The 22,602-nt window shown below is 40.4% G+C and overlaps 1 protein-coding gene across 1 annotated transcript in view; it reads right to left on the bottom strand.

The window, feature by feature from the left end:
- Positions 1-22,602, bottom strand: part of ipo11 (importin 11) — a 92,912-nt gene that overhangs the window by 22,235 nt on the left and 48,075 nt on the right. The window contains exons 17-27 of the mRNA XM_061817775.1: positions 22,528-22,561; positions 22,022-22,062; positions 21,834-21,950; positions 19,507-19,620; positions 17,737-17,852; positions 16,100-16,176; positions 6,314-6,393; positions 5,525-5,605; positions 4,353-4,448; positions 3,425-3,538; positions 2,814-2,935 (exon numbers count right to left, since the gene is read on the bottom strand). Of these exons, the coding sequence (XP_061673759.1) occupies positions 2,814-2,935; positions 3,425-3,538; positions 4,353-4,448; positions 5,525-5,605; positions 6,314-6,393; positions 16,100-16,176; positions 17,737-17,852; positions 19,507-19,620; positions 21,834-21,950; positions 22,022-22,062; positions 22,528-22,561 (992 nt within the window). The remainder of the gene's footprint in view (positions 1-2,813; positions 2,936-3,424; positions 3,539-4,352; positions 4,449-5,524; positions 5,606-6,313; positions 6,394-16,099; positions 16,177-17,736; positions 17,853-19,506; positions 19,621-21,833; positions 21,951-22,021; positions 22,063-22,527; positions 22,562-22,602) is intronic.

Raw genomic sequence — 22,602 nt, 5'->3', positions numbered from 1 at the left:
GCTTGAAGGGCCTGAATATATTAATAATTGCTATGTTGACTGAAAGAAACAAATGCATAAGTTGTACAGCTTTAAAATGACTCCGGAAAATATATACAACTACCCAGAAAAAAAAAACAAAAAATGAAAACCCACTGGAATTGGAAGGTCACAATCACTGCCAATATGCAATTAAAGACCCCTTTACCACACAGTTAGTGATTTTATTCATCTCTAGTGATCACTTATATAACAGCCGACCACTGCAATGGTCTTAATGGTCTTTGTGGCCCCATCTATTTTTAATTTCTTGACTAAAAAAAATCTCATTAAAAATGTGTGAGATAGATAGATAGATAGATAGATAGATAGATAGATAGATAGATAGATAGATAGATAGATAGATAGATAGATAGATAGATAGATAGATAGATAGATAGATAGATAGATAGATAGATAGATAGATAGAGTGGTGGGAACACTGTCTCATGCATGAGGAAAGTGTTTAAAGAGTGTGGGAGGGTATTTTCCAGGGTTTAACTACAGAGTATCATATTTTCGGGGGGCTGGCCACGGCTTTTAAAAATGTTTTTTGGAAGGCAACTTTGTGAAAGATGTTAAAAATCTTGAAATTGATTCACCGCCAGCTCTCCTAGTTAAAAAGGATATTTGACTTCTAAAGATGTCAATGGCAGTGTTAAGGATACAGTGGATTCCTGAGACTAAATAAAAGTGGTACTACTTTTTAGACATTCAAAGACTTGCAGTTCGACTGTAATTAATTGAGACAACAGCCATTAATCTACTCATGGTTTAAGACTCTCATCTCAACTATGTTGACTTTCGTCAACTGGAATTTTACTCTGGTGAACATTATGGTTGTGTGACACAAGAGACATGGAAAATGAACATTCAAGGTAAGACACCACAAAAACCCAGGTACACTAAGTGCGTTTTGAAGCAGAGCAGCAAAAAAAAAACAAAAAAAAAAACTGTTCATCTAGGCTACAGGCCACACTAAGGAGTCAGGCACATTTAATCACTGTGTCTTAATGAGGCCCTGTCTGCTTCACATAACTAATTTGTAGTGCTAAAGCCTCCCCTTATCCATCGCTCTGTCATGATTATTAGCAATTTAGCAGCATAATTACAAAATACTAAAAGCAGAAGTTCGAAAACTTCATGAAAACTTCATAAACCTTTGCACTCCTCAACTTTACTTTCAACAACTTTGTGTCACTCTTAGAGAAAGAAAAAAATAATTAGATGCATAATGGAAAATGAGGAACAAGATATGAGCCCCTTCCAATTTTAGCTGCGATTATACGCGGGATAGTTGATTTGTCATGCAGTGACCGACCAGCCAAGGATGTCATATCAAATTGGCAATGTCGAGCGAGCATGGGGTGTGACAAAGGATTTCATGGCTGTCTAACGTTACACGATCAGGACTGCGGAAAATGTCAGTCTTCCATAAATCTTGATGAGGAAGTGAATCACTATGTGAAATGGAGATATCACCAGAAAAGCTTATCTTGAAACCCACACAGTGAAGATTCATTCAAAATTTTACAACATGGGAAAGCGATTGGCATGAGCTCACATACTGTACATTCTGTCAGATAAGCGACTTTCTTCAAATAAAATTTAAAAAAATAAAAAATGTATGTATAAGTTGGGAAACCATGCCACATCCACATATGAGTCAACCAAGAACAGTAATGAATATTTAGTATCTCTTAGATCAGCATGGAAGGAGGCAGATTTGATCAGAGATGAGACAAATGATGGCTAGAAAATGGACTCCTGTCTCAAAATGGAAACTGCAAAGTACAATGCTGAAAAATTACACAGCTACGGCACAACTACAAGGTAAACTGTCTCCACCCGCCCGCCTGTCCGTCCGTCCATCTATCTTAATAGTTTAAACTAGTGTTTTTAACCTTTTTTGAGCCGAGACACACATTTTTTGCATTCAAAATTTAACATGGCACCTCCAAATCCGAGACTATGGTCCTCAGTCGGAAAAGGGTGGCGAGATCCTGCCCCAAGTGGAAGAGTTCAAGTATCTTGGGGTCTCTTTCACGAGTGAGGGAAGAATGGAGCGGGAGATCAACAGACGGATCGGTGCAGCGTCTGCAGTGATGCGGACTTTGTGATCAGTCCCTTCTGGTAAAAAAAGAGCTAAGTCGAAAGACGAAGCTCTCAATTTACCAGTCGATCTATGTTCCTACCCTCACCTATAGGCATCAGCTGTGGGTTTAGACCGAAAGAACAAGATCCCGGATACAAGCGGCCGAAATGAGTTTCCTCCGCAGGGTTTCCGGGCTCTCCCTCAGAGATAGGGTGAGAAGCTCCGTCATCCGGGAGGGGCTCAGTGCCGAGCCGCTGGTCCTCCGCATTGAGAGGAGCCAGATGAGGTCGCTGGAGCATCCAATTCGGATGCCTCCCAGACGCCTCCCTGATGAGGTGTTCCGGGCACGTCCCACCGGTAAGAGACCCCGAAGACGACCCAGGACACACTGGAGAGACTACAGTATGTCTCTCGGCTGGCTTGGGTAACGCCTCAGGATACCTCCGGAAGAGCTGTAAGAAGTGGCTGGGGAAAGGGAAGTCTGGGTATGCCTGCTAAAGCTACTTCCCCCGCGACCTGACCCGGAAAAGTGGTAGAGGATGGATGGATGGATGGTTGGATGGATGAATTTAACACGGCACACCACAACAGAAAATCTAAAAATGAATCTCTGTCGGCTATATGAACAATAAAGTATACATATAAAGGGTATGGATCCGACTCCCCAAATGCTTGTGAATGACTGAAAGAGCTGTCTTACCTGTTGTCAGACGGTAGGAGAGAAAGCAACGCCAGAGAAGATAGCTTCCTCCTTTCCGGCTGTGTGATGTTGTCCATGCGGTCCACCCACATCTCAATCACACAGCCTAACAACTGGTCAATCTGATAAAGCAAAAAAGATGGAAAGCCATGTTTAACACAGACGGGCCGACAAATAAAGGAATGGACATTAAGTCTTTGAAAGAGCCAGAATGAATCTTTTTTACGAGAATTGACCTTCCCTATTTACTCTGCCTCATTTAGCAGTCAGGCTCGAAGAGTGGCACTTGGCACTGCGGAGTGACAGCCGAGGGATGTTTCAAACAGCCTATTCTTTCCTTTTATCCATTTAGATTAAGGCCAAACTATAAAAAGTAGGTGATTTATGTCCCTCTGGTTGGGTCAAAAACAATTTCAAACTTTCAGAATAAAAAGGGATTGAGCTTTGACTCAGTGCCTGGAAACGGTACCATTTGCAATTCCATGGCTCATCACGTTGAGCCCCGTTTCTGAATGGTTCACTTTTCACAGGCACTTTGAGGCGACGTCCTTAACGGGCATTGAAAGAGACAGCTGAGAGGACAGAAATGAAGGATAGGCACACAATCTCACCTCCTGGCCAAGCTCGGAGGCTATTTGAGTGAGCAGCGACGAGAAGAAGCTAGAGTTCTGGAGCAGAATGCGGCCTACGATGCCCAAGTAGGTGGACATCACCACAGGGTATCTCTGTACACAATACACAGAACTGATTTCACAAGAAGAAATACATACACATGCCATGAATAATTAATGGAACACTATGCACTGGAGGAGTACAGTAACCCCCCGACACATACAGTAGCCATAACCTTTAACTGTGCCGAATGAAACCATCTTTGTGACAGTAAAGGACAAAAAGCTGACTGAGAACAAGGTTATTCATTTGAAATTTTGATACCAACAACTATAGAATCAGCAGATGTACTACTGCTGTACTTCCACAAATAGTTAGGGCTAGAAGGGCTTAATAGGTCAGGAACTTTACATTTTTTTAACTAATAACGACATACTGCAACTTATGTCAAGTAAAAGTGGACTTAAAATTACATAGGACGGTCTACTCTGGAGAAACCGAGTTAAAGAATCAAAGTAGACTAATGGGCTGAGTAGCGGAACAAACAATGACCCATGCCACTTTGTGGTGCAACCACGCATCAGGAGTTAACATGTTGTTGTTTAGCATCATCTTCCCATAAGATTTTCTATAATTTTTCACAGGAAACCAATTTATTTGCAACATGCAATCACCACAATGAGTGAGCCGCATGTTGGTTAGTAATAGAATATAGAATTCAAATTTGCTCAGTAGATAACTATTTGTGCACGCATGAAGGAGATTGAAGTAAGGCGTTTGATTTTAAAGTGCATGACTCACTCTGTGATGAATTGCTACACCGCCGCTTTAGAGGGACAGACACCATCCGAGTCAAATTTTCGTTTAGAACCATAAAGATACAGTAGCTGCAGCCAATTGGGGCCTCGGGTGGCTGGGTCAACTCACCTCGCCTTTCACTACACCTCTGAGGACAGCTGGCAGCAGGGGCTGGAACATGTGGGCTCCGAGTATGGGGCTAACCTTTAAAGCTATTTCGACCACCTGCCGAAATACAGAGAGGTGGAAGTTGAAGGATAAGGCAGCAAGGAGAGTCGCAGAAAAAGCCCAAGGACACCTGCTATATAAATATAGACACAAAAAACATCTGATGATGGAAAGACCATGAGGTGCTGGGGGACATTGGGAGGCGAATGAGTTTCAGTCAAAAAAAAAATAAAAAATAAAAAAAAGGAGCTTGGAAAATTTTTGCTTTTAATTGGGGCTGTGACCGGTAGTATGACAGCAAAGGTGAGTCCAAGTTTTAGTTCGACATTTCAGTGGCGTTCGTAAGAAAGCTGGAATACAAAGAACTGGCTTCAGTGCTCAAGTAAAAGCAAAACAAATACAACTAGAGACTCCCACTCCCACTTTATTTATTATTAGTGTAGTGTACTTGCAAATGGAAAAAAAAAAAAAAAAAAAAAACAACAACAACGCTCTACTAAACCCAGCTGTGTTTCCCTAAAAGTCACAGCTCGGTTGATTTTCCGGACTTCAAATGAACCCAAGAAATAAGAAATCAATGGTATTCCCCTGCACACCGTGAAAATAATTAGCTAAAGTGTGAATGACCACAGGGAAAGGACAGAGAAACGCTCTCTGTGTCAGTCTATGATATTATAAATGCATTTGAAGTTTTCAAAGAATCACACCAATGTCACAGACGGTGATCGTGTATGTTATGAGTGGGCCATTGAGTGGGCCGGCGTGTTTCTTGCAGCCAGAAAAAATGACCCATACGTAAACTGAGTATGCACTTGGGATAAGAAATCCAATAAAGCACAACAATCAAGCAGCAATAATAGTAGAGAAGGAAGAAATACTGACGCTATTGTCTGGTGCCGCACCAACAGGGAGTTATCGGTTTACAAGAAGGTTTGTATGACAAATCGCGTCATATTCTTGTGGACCCCGTATATAAAATAATCCACAGCATCTGAGCGTGGCTGCTTATGATGCGGGATGACTATTTTACTCGGCGCAAACTACATCAATGCATGCCGTTTGTAACCTCAAAGCATTTTCAGTTGGTACGTTGCAAACTGAGAACCCCAAAAGCAGCAACAGAAAACTCCTACCTTCAGCACTTGGACCTGTCCTTCATTCGTGATGTCTTTCAGCAGGTCACAGAAGGACTGACACAGGGATTCTGCATAGTTCTGGAAAAACACAAATAACGGCTCTAGTGAGGATGAGCGGTAGAGATGATGGATGGATATCATGTGAATACCAAGATGCCAAAATGCTGAAGGACAACCATAATTCACGTCTCACACTACAAAAATTGCACATTTATTAACAGCGGACACTATGTCACATTGAATAGCAAGACAAGTTTACATTTCCATTTTATAGAGATGGTCTCCTTCTGCCTCTTAAAAATAATATCCGTCGTCATTAGCATTGCAGGGTAAGCTGCATCTTATCCCAGCAGACCTCTGGTGAGAGGTGGGATACAACCTGGACAGGGTCAGCCAATTATACTGTAGATTAACCAATTGCCAATGTCTGCATTTTCTAAGTATTTGCCCAGTATTTTGATAGTCTTGCATAAAATGGCGAATATTTGTAAACTGTTCGAATGGAATACAGCCCTCCCTGCATGTTTACATTTCACAAATTCATCTGTTCTATTTTGTGGAACCTTCTCCACCTATGTGCTGAAAAACTATTTGTATTTTTGGTGCTCTTTCTAAAACGGCCTTTGATGCCTGTCTAAATAAGAATGTGGTGTGGAAATTGGTGTCAGGGAAGTACAGTGTCTGTTGAAGTGATGCTTCTACCGTGAATAGCAGATTACTTTAATACATTCATGGCATGTTTTGTGCTTTTGATCCTCCAGTCGAGTCTCCGTGCATATATCTGACCTGGAGGAACTCTGTCGGGGAGAGGTACAGGTAAGCGTTGACGATCTGGAAGCAAGTGCGCAGGTTCTCCGAGCTCAACTCTGCACACAAAAGAGCAGACGTAATGTTACGACACCGCATGGAAGGCCTTTGATTGACAATCCCGACAGGGGTTTAGAAGGCAGGGAAAAAGACATGGCTGTCTGTGAGTGAATGACTCCGCACACAAGAGTGTCAAATGCACCATTTGCGTGAGAAAGCACAGTACATGGACACAAGTCAGTGTTCAACCTTGGAAGTGAATTGACCGACCGGCGCGAGATAATTTGACCCCTTCAGCAACAGGTATCGGGAGTGTAATGGAACCTAATTCAGAGAATTTCCATAGCATAAAAAAACTTTACATTAACAAAGTGCTTCAAAAAAAAATAGATAAATTAGAAACTCAGCAGGATGACCTTTTCCTAATAGCCCGTTTCAGAATATGCAGAATGCCAGTGAAAGAGCAGCGAAGCCCGAGCGAGGCGGCTCATCTACCAGCCTTAATGAGAAGAGAAATATTAACCGCAACTTGATTTTAATCACTAAACACCTCTGACAATTTCATTAGGAAAGCATATCATATTTCATAGTGAACCTCCAGTGTTCGTCTGACCTTCGCCGTTGAAAAGCGTTGATATGCATGCAGCGTTTGAAGAAATGTAATCGTCACCTTTGGCATTTGTTCATTTCATTTGTGCAGAAGATAAAGGCTTCATGAACAAAAAGAAATGTAGCTAAAATCAATCGATTTATCTTCAAGCTTGTGTGTTCTCATTCAAATTCAGGTTGCGAATGAGCCGAAGCCTTATCTCAGATGCCTTTTGGCGATAGGTGCACTACACCCTGGACAGGTTACCCCGTCAATCGCAGGGTGCATAAAAAGAAAACCACCTCATGTTAACACCCATGGACAATAGACTTTTACCTCAAAATTTTCCGATTTTTGACTGTGGGATGAAACCAGGTAAGAACATGCAACTTCCACATAGGAAGGCCAAAGCAGAATTTCGAACCTCAGAACTGTGAGGCAGACATGCTAGTCAGTAGCCCGCTGCGTTGTTCATAGTTGCAATAAAACAGGAAGGAACTGAACAAGGTGTAACCACCTCAGCAAACGCTCTCAACAGTAGCATCACGATAAATAACAAAAACCGATAAAGCTGAGTATACAATGTGTGAACACCCCCACTCCCCAAATAAAGACATAAATAAAGGCGATTTCTGTGCAGCATTATAGCATTTTTGGTCAGGATCAGATTGCAGATTCTCTATTATAAAGACATTCATACACAAATGATAAATATTTAAGTGCCTTTAAGTTCATTTTTTCCCAAACAATTTGGTATGTTGTTTTGATATGACAAGTGTGTAAAATCATAAATGTATAAACTGTTCATTCTTTCACATAAATTGTAAAATGCTAACCATCGATACGTTCAAGCAAACTAAATACGAAGACTAAGAACGATCAACTGTACATGCTCTTTTGTCAAATAATGAGAGGAGAATTGATAAAATGGTAACATGCTAACAGTCGGCCTGATGTAACATTGCAAGATACCAATTTGAGTACCAAGCAGTGATCCAGCAGATTGATAAGAGGCAAATCACTAGAATGGAGAGAATTGATGAAATGCTAACCAACACTTTTTCTGTCCGAGGCGATGGACTTATACACGTTTTTGAGACCAACAATTCAAAAATCCAGTTGTATAGTACACCTCATAGAGCTACAGGGCACACTGTCAATCACATGGGTCACAGCTGGCACAAGGAATATGCTGTTGACCCACATGAGCTTTATCCATTTTCTCCAGGTCGGTAGAAATGATGCAAGTTATGAATCGGAAATAATGCTGTGATTTGCTCTCCTTCCTCCTGGTCAGAACACACAAAAAAAATGTATTCCCTAGGAAAATGATAGCTTTTATATTCATAGTGCATAACCTGACTAACATTGCCGTAAGGAAATTGAGCTTGCATCGCTCAACTGTCTGCAGTTGAGTGCGACTCCGCCTTCGGTTTGGTCCAACCAAATTTACAAGAGGGAAAGGGGGAGACTCTGAATCAAGGTGCTCTTATGATTCAAACAAGCTGGAGACATGAAGCAGTCTGAACGTGTGCAAATCAGCAATTGAAAGAGAAAAAGTTTGGGCGTGGGGGGTTGGGGGGGTGGGGGCTAGGCTCTCATTGTTCCACACACAGAATTCTTTTGCCTTCATTATGAATTGAGCCCCTCACTCAGCAACACTCAGGGATCAAGCATATGCGACAAGAAGGTCGTATGGAGATCAATCAGATGAATTTATTCGGTGGCAAAACAGTTTGGACTTGCATTTGCTTCAGCTTACTACAAAAACCATGAAATTCTGCCTTGCAGTCTTACAGTAATTAAGGCAAAAGACTAAGACTAATTACAAATGTGGACCGAAGTTTAGAGGGGTGGTTGCAAACTTCGGTTTTCCTGATGCGCTCGGGCACCACCAGACTTATAATTTTTCTATTTTGTCAGGCTCATAGCATCCAGAAGAGCTCAGTTGTAAATCAAATTCCACAGGGAAGTGTACAGAGATTGTTAAGGTACACTTGCAAAAATAAGAGAAATGGAAAATGAGAATGCAAGGAATACAAATGTATCAAATCAGACAGACAAGAGAGAACCTTGCAGCTAGAGTAGGACCCATCAGCCAAAGAGTTACTATTTACATCAAATCTGCTTATCTTGAAAGTAAACTGACGTAGTGGACTTCTCTTACATAAAATAATAATCGCCTGATATGGAAAAAGTGCACTAACACATACATCATCTACAGGAAGTAGACCCGAAAGGACATGGTAAGAGCGTGTCGCCTCGAGTTGATCAGCGATAATAAACAACATCTAATAATTTTTTAATCTTATTGGCATCCAGGGTGACCAGTTATGATAAACAGCTCCAATATGTTTTCTTCAATCTTTAGCCAGCTACATTGAGGCAAAAAAAAAGTATTGGAAGCTGCCATCTGTGCAGGTACACAATGTATTCTTCAGGCTTTTTTTTTTTTGACAGCATTTCCCGCCACATAAATATTCACCTCAGCAAAAGTGGAACTGTGACAATGAAATGCATTAAGCACAAATGGATTACAGCACTCAACACAAAGCATCCAATTCAAGCAGACCAACATGCAGAAACAGCAAATGTTATAAAGTAATTCTTAATTTGATACAGACTGGGTAAAACTGAAGCTTTAAAAAAAGCGAACCAAAAAAAAAAGCAATCGCAGGACCAGAAGGATCTATCCTTTTTTTATATAAAAAAAAAAGTCAAATGCAACAAAAATTGCTGTACATGGCATCAGAAATGACACCCATGAGAAAAGATTAACTCATGTCCAGAATGCAGAGTAAATGAATGCTCTTTGTACGAGTAGCACAAAGCATGATGCATTGGCATTTTGCATGCTCTCCTCCATGTTTAAATAAAAGCTCTATGGCTCACTTCTTCAGGGCACATCTCCCACACTCAGGAGATGAATGAAGATTCCAAAGACACCTCTCGTTTTTCGTTGAGAAAAAAGTACAGACAAACTTTGCTAATGAATGCAATGTTTCAAGCAAAAGGCTACATTGCCGTTGAAATGATTCGGACTGATGTGCGCAGGTCAAAAGTCGGGTGACTAAATTCAACTACTTTATGCACCGATCTTAATGATGCGAGTCTTGGGGAGACAATTGTACCTCTACAAGTTGAGAGATCTCAGTATCTGCTTGTCACAGAAAGCAATTATTTATACACATGACCTCATTAAGGAACGGACATTCCGGGCAAGTCTGTATAAACAGTCCCTTTCTCACCGCTTATTAAAGCTGAGAATTTTCAAACAGAGTGGGAGGGCATAAAGTTGACACCCAATTTTGCCCTCTCTTGGGCCAGTTGTTACATCGTCAACTGTATTCTAACATTTATAACGCTGACGGGAATGTTAGGCTTTCACTAGTAATTATAAGCATTACAAAGATGAAAAGGAATAATCCAAACAGCTGTACACCATTGTCACACTTGTTACATACAATTAATGAACGAGGAATGTCTGTAAACAAAGCAAGGTTGCAATATTTTGGCTACTGGTGCACGATACACGCCACTGCAAAATAATGCCCAAACCACCCAAGGACACATCCGCAGACAAGGTTTTTCCTGCATAAAAAATGTGCAACATTTGGAGTTTGGATTTGAACTACTCCCGGGCGCTTAAGTAGCTCCCTGCTCGAGTCGGTGTCACTAAGTATGTGTTTGGTGTATTCACAACTGCGATGGGTTAAATGCAGAGAAACGATTTTGTGCACATGGCGAAGACAAATATAATTTGTACAAAACAAATGAATTGGATGTAAAGCCCTTTCAAAGCTAGAAAACAAGACGAAAGCCCATTTGCTCAGCAGATCAGTGACATGAACATAAAATACCTCCGATTTTAAATGGGAAAATAAAAGATCCACCATTTCTCTATTCTGATCATGGATTCATTGTGTAAATGTAACCTCAGGCTAAAACAATGAAGGGTAAAAATGAGAACAATTAGACGCTTGCACCTTTGAACCATCAGACTGGAAATTAGCATTCGGCTAACTATTGTCTTTCAAATGAGAACTTGGGTATTCGCCAAAGAGTTGCCTTAGTGTATCAAAATTTCAAATGGTGGACTCGAAACCACGCCAGAACAAACAGCTACAAAAGAAACTTGAGATGGTGGTAGCACACAAGCATGGCATGCTTTTTTTTTTTTTTTCCTAACAGCCTTTTATCTTTACATACCATCAGTGAGCTTAGCTGTCACCAATTATGTCTCCCCAAGCCTTGAATGACTCTCTCATCAGTGGAAACATTTATAGGTGAGGAATAATAAGAGGGCTGAGTGTGTTCAGATAGCAGGCAAAATGACAAATATGACAAAAAGGGTTCATTTGGAGAGAAGAAAGCCCTTCAGATGAAAAACCCCTTTAAAGTCTACTTGTAAGTGGTGCGGTACCGAGAAGAAAAGCATTCGTCTGCTTGATAAACCATAGGACAAGGCCGTAAGTGTCCGTGCTTATTGATTTTTCTCAAGATAAATATGGTGGTGGTGATGAACATATTCCATCTGTGTGCATCCCTCTGCATTAAATTTCCTATAAATTCAGCTCAAACATATAATAATTAGCCAAAGGTTAACAGAACGCGGTCACCTTATTACAGTACGTCATACGGTGGCCAGGGACATATTTTTGCTCCACTGTAGATGATCAAGCATCTAATATATGAACATCCATCCATCCATCCATCTTCTACCGGTTATCTAAGGTTGGGTCATGGGGGCTGTAGTTTTAGAAAGGACGTCCAGGCTTCCCCAGGGTCTCCGCCCGGTGGGATGTACAAGGAACACCTCACCAGGGAGGTGTCTGGGAGGCATCGTGCTCAGATGCTCCAGCCACCAAATTTGGCTCCTCTCAATGTGGAGGGGCCAAAGTGTTTGTCGTGTATATAAAAAGTCTGGTTTCAACTGCATATTACTAAATTGTACATAAATGTCATTTGAAAATTTTATTTTGAACTTGGGCACAGAGTACAGTGTGACATTTAATGAGCCCCTGGTGGCTGGATGGTTATATTGTGGGCACTGCTGAATATGAAACACTTCTCATGGAGCTGGGCCTGTATTTTAGATTAAAAAAAATAGTAGTAATAATAATAATTAACCTATCATCAGGCTCACTTAATCCAGCAGCCAAAAACCGCAATGATTAAAATGTGATTAATTGTTCATTACTATTGTATACAGATTTGTTTTTCCTTTGTTGAGCAATTAATACAAAATATCATAAGAAATAAAACAACCATAACTGATGTCAAACTATTTCTTTGGACAGAAAATGTATTTATGATAAATTAACTCAATTTAATTCCCACCATATTACATTAGATCTAAATTCTGTCTAGTGATAAAATACAGCTTTTTTTTTTGTTTTACAATGTGAAGCATAAATACCGCTCAGTTGCTGGCTTAATATACTACAGAACCAATTAGACTTCAAAGCGTTAAAAGATGCAGTCCAATCGCTTTGTGGGTATTACAATTACAAACCGGGACAAGTAGGAGCAGCCATTTAGCAAAGTGGGCCGGTTTCTTTAAGAATCCACTGCCTTCAGTGCATTTAACTACTCCTCACTTACGAATATGGTGGCATTAGATAAAACGACTGTCAGATTAACGAAAACAAGCAGCGAGTGCAATGCTCACATCAACCAAAAAAAAAATTGCTGCTGTTTAGGAGTCTTTAGTTGTCGGTGCTCCACACGCGGCTGAAATCTGTCCTACTTGGGAGGCGAGGTGGCAATATTACACAGCGAAAACTGCTCGTTAAGTCAAGCTGAGGCAAGGCTCTTGACATTCTAATTAGGGAATTTGTTGCTCCATTTTAGTGGTGATGGAGCGGGGGCTCTTTTATCAGGCACGCCAGGCCACATACCTGGCAAGCTGCGACACCAATCCCAGCCAGACTCTTTTCTATGGCTCACATCTCTGCACTGCTCTCCATGGGCAAAAATAAATGAACTGCCGGATGCTGCGATAAAAAGGAGCCAAATGTGATAACTGACAAGTTTGGGAAAAAAAATTAAGTGCCAGGGCAAAATGAATTCACTGCATTTTCTATGGACTTGCACTGAAATGCATGCCTGGACTTGTGTTCCTAAAATAACGAGCTATATATTTTCTGATCTGGTGCATTAATGCGACAAACTTTGATTTTTGATGACATAAATAGGTTTGGAAATATTGCATTTAGTTACTTAAGTCTAAATTGAACCCTGCCCTGGCTTATACATCCGTTTTCTGTAGAACTTTTCCTCATCGGGGTTAAGGATGAGCAGGAGCCTGGCCCTGCTGCCTTTCCCTGGCCTAATTTGGAGTTATTTTCATGTGTTAAATGGGTGTCCTGTGGCTAAAGAATGGAGTCGTCATGCACATTTCAGATCCTGCAAATAAATTTCGCAATCAGATAATTAAATGACGTTAGCACCAGTCTCGTGTACAAAATCAGTGTAGGACAACTATTGGGTGTCCATCGCCTCAGCGCACTCATTGGAGAAATCCCTTATCTAAGTACAAAAAGGCTCCTACCTCTGTTAAGGCTCTAATGCTTCCTTCGAGTGGAGAAAATTAACGTCGACTTGCTCCCCTCATTTCGTGACATGTTTACATGGCGTAAAAATCAAAGTTTTGCAGCCTTTGTAAAAGTGTCTAGTAAAAAATTTACCTCTGAGTAATAATTTGTCATGGTGCGCTTTGACAAGAAAAATGTGAAAGTCCCTGTATTGTGAAAATTAAAAATGTTATAAATTTGACAGATCACAGATGTTGTTGATAGCAAGACTGCAAAAAAAATTAGTTTATATAAAAATAAACTCGAAAAACGATAACCACAATATAGCAAGGGCTGATTGTGTTTTATTCATTTATTTTGAATTTTTATCTATCTTCTCTGTAGTTTTTAAATCAACGGCGTAACACCTGAACATAAATGAAGGATGTCTTATTTATTTAAGTACAGGAAACCTTGCAAATAGGTTAGAATTTGTGCATGCATCTCCGTGGCATTATTTAGCAGTCACTGACAGTGTTCTCAGCTTGTTGTTCATCAAATGCGAAAGCCGACAGAAAGATGTAGCATTTCACATAACAATAGAAAGGAGACAAACGTAACGTGACAAGTCTCGATAGAAAACTCAGCCAATGGTAACAATAGATGTTAAATCTAGGTCACAACATGATGCTCCATCTTGATGACGAAAACATGGGCGGAACAGAATACCAGGAAATCTCATACCGTAAATCAACCCCAAAAAAAAAAAAAGAGTCTAATTATTTGGGCACTTTGGTAATAATAACGTCCTCTGAGGGCCACGCTGAATCTATGAAAAAATTGTGATGCATTGCTCTTAAATTTTTATGATTATGCCTAATGTGCATGTGTTGCTTCAATGTAAGTAATTTTGTTTTATCATCTAAGGCTGTATTTGGGTTTTGTAAGGTAAATGAAGTCATACCTAATGCTCTCACCCCATATGGCCCGCAAGCCACAAGTTTCCCACTCCAGCTGCAGAGCAGAAGATAAAGATCTATGCCTGGTCCCGTCTGCCCTTCGCTCTTAAATCTAATTGAATCCAATCCATACTGTGAATGATCAAACGCTCCAGTAAGGCAATAAGTCTAAACCAGTGTTCGTATTAGTCTGTCTCATTCAGTGTCCAGCAGAAGCACCAAATCAATACGGTTTCCTACCACACACAATTACAAAGCGTGGAAAAAAAGCAGCGACCGGTGCTAAATCATGCAATTGCCTTCAATCTGCCACCAGTTCCTGGCTTGCTTACAGAGCTCAGTGTAGCTAACCCAACTGCTTGAGGCTGAGCCAAAGGCAGGATTATACAGGTTGCTATAGTTTGTCGTAAAACATTCCGGCTTATCATTCCGACACTTTTTTGTCCATCTTCTGTAATTATCCATGTGAATAGAAATCTGTTTGTGAGGTGGTTAGGGGTTACTTATAAGTACAGTATCTTTCTTGACCTTTACTTTCTTTTCTTTACATATTAACTTCTTCCAATTCGGTCCACTAACTTTTTCCATTAGATCTGTCAAATTGTGCACTGGCTGGGTGCAATATCTGAGTAAAAATGAGACAGGTAAGCAATTGTAAAATATGCAATTCAATGCTGAAATATAAGAAAAACATACATTTTCAAAATTTAAATAATATTGGGGAAGTACCGTACCGTAATTCCCGGCCTACAGAGCGCACTTGGTTGTAAAGGAAATACCATTTGGTACATACATAGGCTGCAACCGTGTAAAAGCCGCAAGTGCCCACGTTGAAACCAACATTGAAACACTAGATATTTATAAAGAAAGACGGTACACAGAGACTATATTGCTAGTGCCTCCGTGCTAACAGGGCCAGTTAAAAAAAATAAACAAAAAAAAAAATATACTGGTAAAAATCACTGAGACACGGCAGAAACACGCTAGTTCAGTGCTAACAAGGCCGTACCGGTAAAAGTCACTTCCTCGGCACATAAATTCGGTCTCACTCTTACCTTTTCCGCTCGAGCGCCCCCCTGCGGTCATTAGAAAAACTGCACAAGTTAGCCGTATCACCACATCAACCGCAGGGTTGAAATCATGTGAAAAAAGTCGTGGCTTATAGGCCGGAAATTATGGTAAATACATGCCTGTGGCCACTATATACCTGTAAATAACGATTTTATAATGTTGAGCTGCTTACTGTGAATTAGCGCAGTGTATTGCACACTACTAACATAACGGCACAGTGAAAGGAGGCTTTCCTCCTTGGGAACGAGTGTGAATTGGTGTATGCACACTATTAACACATAATAGTAGAGTGAAAAGTGAATTCCCTCCTTGGGAATAAAATATAGCCTACCTGATGATTTATTATATTTCAAAATAGTGGCTGGTTCGGCTGTATATTTTGCCACCATCTGGTGGTGTCTCTCTGACTTGACCTCATGATGTGACATGTCTATGCTATGCCAGCTCAATGGCATGCCGACAGAACCATCTGTCATCCTGTCACAATGCATGCATATGCATGAAGGTTTTGTAGTATCCAGCACTCGTATTTAAACTAGAATGAAGTACGCCGTCATGTTATTTGATAGAAGAGGGGGTGGGGTGGAATAATCCAAACTAAAATAGCAGAAACAATTTCAGAGGGACTCACCCAAGAGAGCTGACATGTTCTGGAAAATTCTGAGCAGCTCAGGGGTGATGGCCGGACTATTCTCCAAAGTCACGTACCTGCATGGAGAGAGGGGACAGGCCGAGTCGGGGGGGGAGAAAACAAGCCGTTCATTTAAATTCTCAAAACTCTCGCAGCCTTGCAAAATGAAGAATAAAAACTACCTTGACAGAGCTGTGTGGCTTTTACTCAAAATGTGTAACAATTCAAGCAGAGATTTGATCTTATACATCACAAATAACATATGAATCACGGGAGCAAGTTGACAGAAGATAAAAGCCAAATTGGTGCGACAACTAACGGTAAACAAAGAAAATGGATATTTTGAGCGGGACTGTTTATCAGAGAAGATGAAAATACAGGACAGAAAGGGTGAGGAGGGCTTTTTTGCCACAAGGTCTTACATCATGCTAAATCCCGCAGTGCTAGGCGGCATCACAAAGAAGGGGGAGATTAAGGACAAGAGTTAAAAAGACAAGAGATGACAGGAGGGCAAAAAAAAAAAAAAGGTAACACCTGAAGCACGCCCCAACACTCAGCTGCAGGTGCAACACAAAATGATGCGGGAGAGTGCTTTTAAATGCATCCGATACATTAACTGAAAAGAGAGACCATACGCCACACCCAGGTATCCACACATGTATCCATGCCCGATTGCATGAAAATATGAAGAATTTAAATATAACAACATGAGGCAACCCACCTATCTCTAATTATGTTCAAAGTGTTGGAAGTATTTAGCACCTGAATATTTCCTCCATTCAGCATGGTGATTTTTGTTGTGCACTTAGTTTCCTTTTTGGGGGGGGAGTCAAAAAAATGTATGTCAACTTCTGGTGTCACATGAATAAAGTTTCTCTCTGCCCACTTTTTAAAGTAAGTGTGAATAACTAAATGAATGACTACACCAAAATTTTTAATTATTATGCGGTGAACACCGACTATCGAGTATTTTCCCTGTTAATGAGTACAATTGGCCTGATGAAACAGCTGAAAAAATGCAATGCAACAGATTTTACGATTCGCCACTGTGGCACAACAACTTTCTACCAGTGGCATCCCAATATCACGCTTGCCAAGCACCAGCGATCATGGCACTCTCATGGTAGTAATCGTCCATCACAGCAACGTTCAAGGTAAATTAAGGTCATCTTTACAACTTTTTCAAAAATTTGCAAGATTCTAAAAATGTATTTTCAATCATTATGGGCTGTATCGTGTAATTGTAGCACACAAATAAAAATGCATCAAATGAACGAACAAACGAACTGCTTAAACTGATGACCTCTCACCCAATCGGTCCGGTAAACCAAATTGACCTCATTCTGAATTTTGTTTGACCTCTGCCCTGGACGACTGCTAAATTAAGCTTCTTATACTGGCCACTGCATGGCTAGCTGTCCCATGCCTGTTGAAAAGGTCCACAATATAACCTTAACAAGTTGGGGAGTGGGTAAACGCCATTCCTTGACTTTCTTCCACTGCCTTTGCTCTGCGGGTTTGGTTTCAACATTTGAAATTAGCGGCTGACCTCACTTTATATTTGGGACAGCCTGATGTGTGAGATTTATCAAATTAAAAGTGTAAAGGGCCACAAAAGAAACGATAATGGTCCATACCAGAGCTCCAGCCCATCCTCCAGCAAATACACGTGAGGTGGCTGTGAAACATCTGTGCTTAACTGGATGACAGGAAGAAGGAAGGGGTACAGGTTCTTGCTTTCAGCACCGAGGCCCTGCAAAGAAAAACAAAACAGATAAATGGAACTTGGGCTGTTCAAAAGCTGTCCTTTCAACTTAGGTAACATCTGAGAAGAGTGAAGGACAACAAATCTTGGGAAATAAAGCAATGAGTGACTCTTTCCTTGTACAACACCTTATGTCAAGGGATTCTGTTGTGCAGCTCAGACTAAAATGTTCCTTTATAAGAGAATAGCAGTCTGGGGCTAAGACTTAAATGTGGTAGTGTGACTTCTCCCAAAAATATTCTTCAATGAAAGAACTGAGGGACGGAAGTCTTTTGGGTGATAAGGCATCATCATCAAATGTTGATGACAAACAGGTTTGGAAATATTGTGGTTACTTCCAAGTCTAAATTGAATCATAGCCTGGCTTGTACATCCATTATTAGTTTCATTTCTCTTGGTACCAGGGATTTTCTATTTATTGAACTAACCACATGCACTTAGACAGAATTACTTCATTTGAAAGCAATGTGCATTTTAACCTAAAAGCATGTCGTATTTTTGCGACACACCACATTTTAGCCACAGTTCCATGGGAAATTATTTAGTCCCTCCCATAAAATACAACAACTTTCTTTTGGCTTCTCCCGTGAGGGGTCACCACAGCGTGTCAACTTAGATGAACGCTCATATTTGTTTGACACAATTTTTACACTGGATGCCCTTCCTGACGCAACCCTCTTAGGGGTATAAATTTAAAAAAAAAAAAAAAACATAAAATATAACATACAATATTGATACTGTATTGGGAGGGCATGGCGACGGCCAGCCGGCTCTCACTTTGTACTTCGTATTTGTTGTGAAAGCTGGTGATGCAACATGGCATTTTTCATTGGCCCTCACGTCCGTGATGTTGCATCATGCTTCACCTGTGAATAAAATTGTGAACATCGAAAAAACTAGTTGCCGACGACTGTCCACGGATAACTTGTAGCAGAACCCTGCCCACAGTTCCATCGGCTTGACCCAAGTCACTTGATATGCATCAGGTTTAAAGTGCAAGTGCATAACATTGCCTTACAGGTGTTGTGCGAACATGCGCCAAATCTTTCAGCTTGGGAAGTGAAAGCCATGTGCTCTCCAAAATATTCTATCATTCCCACATTCCCTCAAACTGGAGCTGGTCTGTATATAGCGCTAAATTGAGTGTCATTAAGACTGTGGCCTTTTAAAAGCAGTCCGCTGGCTCTGGCTTTAACCAGCACCACTTAATGTTTTGACACTTGAACATGGTTTTAAGTCAATAATGATTTTTGCCTCATTAACCCATGTTCGAGTGTAAAAGTGTGTGCGTGTGTCAGTGGAGACGTTAGTCAATAGAATCTCTTAAAGGTTTTTAAAAATCTGTTTTGGAAATTCCACGAAGTTCTTTTGTAGATAAAGTGACAATATTTGGGTGTAAACATGGCATTCAGTTCATGCCCCTCCGTGACAGTGACTGTATAGTGTGGGTAACCAATGAGATGATATTTTGCAGCATAGATCATTGTTAAGCTGGTTAATGTTATTATTTTCATCGAGAGAGAACAGTGTGTCCCTCAAGTTGTTTTGCAGAGACTACAATAGAAAGAAATACCTCAAATTACAAACTCAGGTAAAATATGAGAAAATATGGGGCAGGAGCAATGACAGGAACACATCCTACCTGCACAAGGTGAATGAGCGTAGTGAGTATGGCACATCTTAGCATGTTATGCTCTTCAGATTGCTTCCAAAGAAGAGGCAGGTACTGCACCAGACAGCCTACATAGGGTCGGATCTAAAACAGAAAAAAGTCCATTGTAAAATGTAACAGAAAGAATTAAAAACTTAACTTACCACAGCAGTAACATCCAAATTTACGATTTACGCATCTAGTCTAAAGAACTTTATTCCAGATAATTATGTTCTTTACAGTGGTGATACGTAGCATTCAGAATAATTTTATTCCAGATTCACATTTGTGGTGTGTGGTTAAAGGGTTAGCAACCACATTCAAGTACTGTCATTATGACCATGTAATAGACATACAGTAGATAGCCCACTATGCCATGCTTGCTGCCCATGGTTGATTTAATATGGTATTTAAAAAAAAAAAAAAAGCACATGCTAATTGGAGTATTCTACAACAAAAATGTACCAACACTGGGATCTTTTCCTTAATTATACAACTTTGTAAGGCACTGGAATGGAGAGTAAAAAGATAAAAGGAACAAGAAGCCTGAGATAAAGATAAAACCCACCAGCAAACAAACCCTGTACATGACTAAAGTGAAAACAAAACCACATGGTGCTTTAATGACGACAATGCAATACACATCGATAGCCTAGTAAATCATCATTTGTACATGGTTGATAATGTCATACGCAATTAAAAAGCCAGAGGCTAAATTGCAGTATTTTAAAACAAAAAATGGCTGTAGAACCTAACCAAGCTTTAGCTTCAAAGTATTTTTTTCTGTTGTTTTTTTAATGGTAACGCACATTAAGAGGTCCACTTTCCATGTGATGACCACGTGGACAAGGTACAGAACTTGTACTTGGATGTTTTGCTTGATTGTACAACTGTGTAAGGCACTGGAATGGAGAATGGAAAGATGGAAGGAGCCAAGGAACATGGAGCCTGAGATAAAGACTGGAAATAAACTTATCACATGAAAAATGTGAGAGGAAAAAAGAGACAAAAAGTTGACATTTCATTGTCATCATCATCTCCACTCGCTGTGTATTTTTCCTCAATCTCCCAATGGTCCTTGTGTGTCAAAAATCCCTTTCTAGCTAGGTTAGCATGTTAATAAGACTTGTGCTGACTCTGGAGGTTTAGTCAGGGTCGGGGGGCTGGGGGAAGACTTAACCAGACTGAGAGTTCATGCGGATGAAAGCCATCTCTGTGACAGATTGAAGACAAGGCATCGTTAAATGGATGATGCTTAAAGTGGATCTGAAAAGAGCCTGGGGAGGTCATTAAGAGGATCGGCTTCTTTTTCTCTAGAGTTGGCAGACATGTGGATAAGGGCAAGTTATTGAATGCAAAAATACAATACGCTCCAAAAGTATTGGAATGGCAAGGTCAATTTCTTTGTTGTATACTGAAGACATCTAGGTTTCAGATCAAAAGATTGATATCAGATCAAACTTCACAATTCCATCTTACTTCATGGTATCTAGATAAGATATAGATGTGTTGAACAACTGCGGAGACATGATTAAAGTGAATCATTTTTAATATTTGGTGGCATAACCCTTACTTCCAATAACTGCATCAAGCCTGCAACCCATTGACATCACCAGACTTTTGCATTCTTCATTTGAAATGCTTTTCCTTGTGTTTACTGAAGTTTTTCAGTTCTTGTTTCTCTGGGTTTCTCCCATTAGTGTCTTCTTCAGGAGGTAAAATGCATGCTCTATTAGGTTAAGGTCCGACGATTGACTTGGCCAGTCGAAGGAATGTTAGATTACAGATAAAAAAAAAGGTAATCAAACTAATCAGGAGAAGCTTCACAATGCAACCAGACGAATCCAAAACACACTGCCAACACTGGGAAAAAGTTGAAGACTGACCAAGTCAATCCCTGGTCAAACCCAAATGTCTTCAGTATACAACAGCTAAGGAATTGACCTTGCTGTTCCAATACTCTTGAAGGGGACTGTATCATCAGTTTGGTATGGTCTTGAAATAAATAGTATCTGTTGTGTAACAGGGATCTGTGTTGAAAGGTGAAGTGAGGAATGGCATGCAAGCAAAAGTCGCCTAAGGACTTGTGGTTAAAGTCATTCGTGTTATCAGTGTCAGTATGACAAATGATTGAGATTCATTGTGGGAAAACCCCTGGATCATCATTTTGAGTGATGTTCTCTCTAAGCTGTATCAGATGGCACCCCGGGACTCCTTCAAAATCTTTTCCCTTTGCTTGACATAAATGATACATTCTAGGTTACTTTTCAGCAATTTTGCAGTGAGCTGAACAGACCTGTAAAAGTCCCAAACCTCACCTGTGTGTTGACTCTTTCAATAACGCAGGAAATGACGTGGAGCACCTGCATTTTGGTGTCACACTCTGTCACCTGCTGCAACAGCTGGAAGAGCAGTCCAAAGATGGACTCCAGGTACTGCGCAAAGTGGCAAAGTGTTACTCTGAATATTTTCAAGATTTTTTGACAACAGAGCTTCAAGTACTCACAGGGAGGAACTGCTCCGTCCTGAACTCAAAGTCGTCAACAGGTGGCAATGTGTTAAGGACGGAATAAATTCAGTAAGGGCAAGCAAAAAAATAAAAATGAAAAAAATCCCTTGGAAATTTGATCTCTCATTACGACAGGTTTGTTTAAGGTTTATGAAAGCGTCACTGTTCAGCACCATGTGACCACAATAACAGTAAGAAATGTATTCCTGTAGACCACCCCGGACTTGATTAGTGGATGTCATCTTAGAGTGTAAATAGCACAGTCATGATATTTGCAGTACTCACCTATTCACAAATTCACCCATTCACATTTTAATCTGTGGAACCGATCCCCACATAATGTGCTCTTTCCGAAACAACCTAATATGCCACAAGATTCTACCAATGTCCTGTACAAATAACAACATACTACTGTACAGTCATTGGTGTCTATAAAAAATGTTGAACAGTACCCCACTTTCAGATTCAGTTATTCAACAACCATCAAAGTATTGAAAGGATATTGAGCTTCAGAGTTGTAGCAGTCTCAATCCGCACCTGCAGAGAAAAGAAATGTTACAAAAAGAACACCCAAAAAT

Source organism: Syngnathoides biaculeatus, chromosome 4, assembly GCF_019802595.1.
Source record: "Syngnathoides biaculeatus isolate LvHL_M chromosome 4, ASM1980259v1, whole genome shotgun sequence".
In the NCBI taxonomy this organism is placed as follows: domain Eukaryota; kingdom Metazoa; phylum Chordata; class Actinopteri; order Syngnathiformes; family Syngnathidae; genus Syngnathoides; species Syngnathoides biaculeatus.
This window is presented reverse-complemented; position numbering and strand designations above follow the sequence as displayed.